The sequence below is a fragment of the Oryza brachyantha genome, chromosome 2, assembly GCF_000231095.2.
Source record: "Oryza brachyantha chromosome 2, ObraRS2, whole genome shotgun sequence".
NCBI classification, from domain to species: Eukaryota; Viridiplantae; Streptophyta; class Magnoliopsida; order Poales; family Poaceae; genus Oryza; species Oryza brachyantha.
In genome coordinates, this window is record NC_023164.2 from 2,331,114 (window position 1) to 2,335,507 (window position 4,394).

General features: G+C 38.6%; 1 protein-coding gene across 1 annotated transcript; it reads left to right on the forward strand.

Moving 5' to 3' along the window:
• Nucleotides 1-453: 453 nt before the first annotated feature.
• LOC107303617 lies at nucleotides 454-3,903 on the forward strand. Its single transcript, XM_015833670.2, has 4 exons — nucleotides 454-672; nucleotides 797-924; nucleotides 2,203-2,299; nucleotides 3,465-3,903. The coding sequence occupies exons 1-4, from the start codon at nucleotides 574-576 to the stop codon at nucleotides 3,474-3,476; spliced, it is 336 nt and encodes a 111-aa protein (XP_015689156.1). The 5' UTR covers nucleotides 454-573; the 3' UTR covers nucleotides 3,477-3,903.
• Nucleotides 3,904-4,394: the final 491 nt, after the last annotated feature.

Consider the following 4,394-nt stretch of genomic DNA (forward strand, 5'->3'; position numbering starts at 1 on the left):
ATATTTAGTTTTATTACATAGTTTCTAAAACAGCTAACTCAATGAAATGATACATGAAACGGTTACTCACAGGGCGACATTTCATTGTACCATTTCTAAAGCTAATAAAGCATCTAATTACTGTTGAAAGTTTGATTGTACGCAGATAGTGTTTGATTGCATAAAACGCCTCAAGCTACTCAATGCAAGTTTCACTGCATTACCAAGAACTTGGTAATGGTACACAAATGTTTCATGTTAATGAAACTAATTTCCTTCTTTCCTTATAGTTGCATGTATATATAACTTTTTATACTAATGTATCACCTAATTAATTAATTAATGTGCATGACACCCCTATTAACCCTAATGAGACTAGCCTTTAAAGCTGAGGATCCCTTCCACCCCCGGAAGCAATGGACCCACCATCCGGCCCACGTGGTCTAGCAATGGCAAAAACAATGACAGGTGGGCCGGCCGATCCGTTTCCACAATTCCACCTCGCCATCCTAGGGCTAGCTAGGGCTCCGATCGACGCGGTACTTTCGAACCGGCGGCAGCGAGCGAGAGGGAAGGATCAGGCCATCGTCGGCCATGTCCGCGTGCTCCAGGGCTCGAGGCGCCGTCCTCCGCGTCCTCGGTGGCCTGAGGCGCCGCCGCCCTCCTCCTGCGAGCGGAGCGGCAGATCCCGCGGTGGGTGCCGCCACCATCTGCACATCTCCTTAATTAGCTCGGTGGCGTTGGTCCGATCCTTTTGTCCGCTTTCGATTTTGCTGGCCACGGGTTTCCAACTGCCTCGTGTGTTTCGATCGTCCAGAGTCCGGTCAGGAGGATCCAGATGCTGGAAGAGGAGCTCCGTCCGTTCGGGGGAGAGATCTCGCGGATCCTCCAACGCGCGCGCGCCAGCTTGGAACGACAAGAGGAGAGATTTGATCCTCGCGCAAAGTAAGTAATAGCATCTGTATCTAGTTCTAGTTCTGTCGCATATAGGTCTTGCTCCTTCACAAAAATTTCACTAAACACTCCTGCTTGTTGATTATAGTTTCTTGGGGATCACCGACTTCTATGAAATACATCGTGTAGTTTAGCTTCATCGTGTAGTTCAACTTGTGTAGCTAAACCTAAGGACTTAATTTGTGATTATGTCCTTAGGTTTAGCTTATCACTTGTGTAGTTCAACTGGTTGATGCTTTGGAAATACATCGTGCAATCGGTTCTTATGAAATATACAATTGCTAATAATCCACGTATAAGCTTCGCTAATGCACTTGGTACTATGTATAGAAGTTAGAACTCTCTTGATTTATGCAAGATAGCTTGGGAGAAGGAATGCTTATGAATTGCCCCTTTTCACACAGTGAATTTGTCCGGTACTCTTTCCGTCAAAAAAGAAGTCCAGCACTTGTGGAGGATTAGTTAATTACAAGTTGAGAAATACATAAAGCACGCGTCTCATATTCTGAAGGCATGTGACTATGTAGGTGTCGTATAGGTTTTTTAATTTGGAGGAGTCATGCATAGAATGATTATTTCACAAAAAAAAATGTATGAGGCTATTGATATTTGTATTCACCAAAATGTATGAGATACTTTATGTTGCCATAACACAAGAAAGTAGGCGATCTGCAGTGCTTGTTTGTCAATGATCCATTAGAATCTCTACATATTCATAGTGGTATAGTTTCCAATCAATCAACACTTATATATGGAAGAAATGCTTATGGCGCTGACAAGCAGATGCTACTGTAGGTAAACTAGCAGAACTAGATTTCCAATATTATAATTCCCGTATTTTAACGCATGGAAGTGTAAGAAACACCTATGAGGATGCTACTATAGTTTTTGGGGTTGTACAGCTCACAGATGTAATCATCACTTTTGAACAAGTAAAAGCCTCATAAAGCTTGGCACATCGATCAACAACACATAATTTAAGACATTTTCTGCATGGGAATTGTGGGGATTTTAGCTGCTATGTATGATCCATCACAATGTCCATCTTGGGCATTACTCTGAGCCTCTGACAAAAGGCCCTAATGAAAGTTTGTGTTATTTTTCCCCTTCTCAACTCCTTCTGGAAGATTAACTCTAAAAAAACGAAGGTCTATGCACATAAATTCTTTTTCCCCGGACTAGCTGAAAATTTCTCATTATAAATGTTTTAGTACTTTTACATGCATGTTTATGTACAAAGAATCAAAGACAATGAAATTTCGTTTGCAGGATGCCGGAATTGTTTCGTAATGGTCCAGGTTGGCAGTTAAATACCCTTTTACTATGCCTCTTCTCATCATATGCTGCCAACTACAAGTACAATAAGGTATGCAGTATTGCAGTGAGATCATTAAATTATTCTGAATACATGCATTATGGATAAGTACATATAGGATTCCATGAAGTTACTGTGTTATTTATGCAAACCAACCAGTGTAACAAACTTGAGAATTTGGAACAAAACAAACCATAATGTTGCTCTTAACATCAGCCCAGCTTCTCTGTCATCCCTCATCATAGAAAACTGAACACTAACAAAAAAACAAACCATAATGTTGCTCTGAACATCAGCCCAGCTTCTCTGTCATCCCTCATCATAGAAAACTGAACATTAACAAACCTACCTTTTAACAGTTAACAGTAGAAGACAGAACTATTTTTATCGCTTCCATGCATCCAAGTTGCAACAAACTACATGAATACGGGAATTTATATTCTGAAATCTGAAATCAATTGAAATAGGTGGTACTAATCAGACAAACTCGTTCAGTTATTATTTTATAGTGCACAAAGCTTGATGAACCTGGATTCAGAAAAACTTGCACCCGCTTGAAAATGCTTTCCATAAAATTGTGAATGAAAAATGGAAAATGAAGATTATGCTACTCGTTCCTCAGCATCCTTTTTAAATGTAAAAATGGCTACTGAAACAAAGTTCATGTTGGTTGTTTTTGAGTTGAAGTACTCTTTGAACTTGCAGTTGAATAGCAGTGCATTTCAAGTAATTTTACAAGGGGAATTTTGGAAGCTGAAAATGTGGGCACCAGTACTTTTTGAATTTAAAACATGCTGACTTGGTCAACTTTATGAAACTGGAACTTTTAGGAGGAAAATCAGAATGATGGCATAAGTTATTACCATCATACACCAATAGATGAATGCTCTGCAATTAGCGCAAAACAATGTGGTAAAAGTTAGCATAAAGCACAACCTATACTTGGTTTGTTTTCTGGTGATGTCCTCAAAACAAAACTTTAGAATGTTATTTTCAGATCCAAGTCTGATCTAACACAATCCAAATCTATGAACAAACTGTGCATAAAAGCTTACCTTATTAACTCCACTTGGCTTGCTAGCAAGTAGCAACGTACATTTGGCTTTTTTTTTTAATTGTCTTTATCTCCTTTACATTCTACTACAATTCTTTTGTCCCCCGTCAAGTTCCATAACATTTTTATGGTGTGCTTTGACGCGAATTGTTTCACTCTTAGGAGGTCGCTTGAGCAGCTGGCCTTGCGTTCCGGGGAAGAGGTACCGAGACGGACCATCGACTAAACACTAAATGTTTGCATATAACAGTAAACGACTAATTTATGACCTTGCACTGCCAAATGTGTGCAATGAGCGTTAAGTAGCTGAGTAAAGCCCATGAAATTGGAAGTGTCTCAGCTAGTCAGCTACTGCCTATGAAGTTGGAATTCAATTGGAATTGTCTATTAACCTTGTTTTATGGATTTTTTCCTCGTTATAATTGGGTATGCAAGAGGTATTTACCATAAAAGCATACCTACTTCGTCAGGGTGTCTATATTCATCCCTAGAATTAGTTATATTTAATTATTTTTTTAGACGTAGGGAGTAAAGTACAATATGTATCATGACTTTTCAAGACGTTCAAATCTTAATTCTCGCATCTTAGTGAACGATTAGTCTCCAGTCTCCACTATCGATCTGATGCTGATGCATCTTAGGAGGATTTGAGGATGTCCCACGATAGTTACACTCTGAACTTGAACAAAGAAACCAGCCTTGGATCAGATAGTTATTAGCATAAGCATATGGATATTTTAATTAGCTGCATGCTATCCTTACCAAACAAAGATCTAAATTACCTGTCAATACAGCATTAAGGCAAACTTTTGATTATGCTTATAAGCCAAAGCTTGAATTTTTCATCTTTTAAGTTTGGAATTGATTTTGGTGTTTTTTATCGAAGTTTATTTTCTAGCCCTAGCTTTTAGATCACTAAGAATATGTATATAAAATTTTTATTTATAAATTATTTTTTGTTTGCAAATATATCGTTTGACTTTTTTCACGAAACAAACCAATAATCACCCCTTAACTTGTAAGCCTTTAAAAACATAAAATTGGTTCTGGAACACCAAAAGTTTTAGCATTCAAAGGTCACGTCCACTTTAG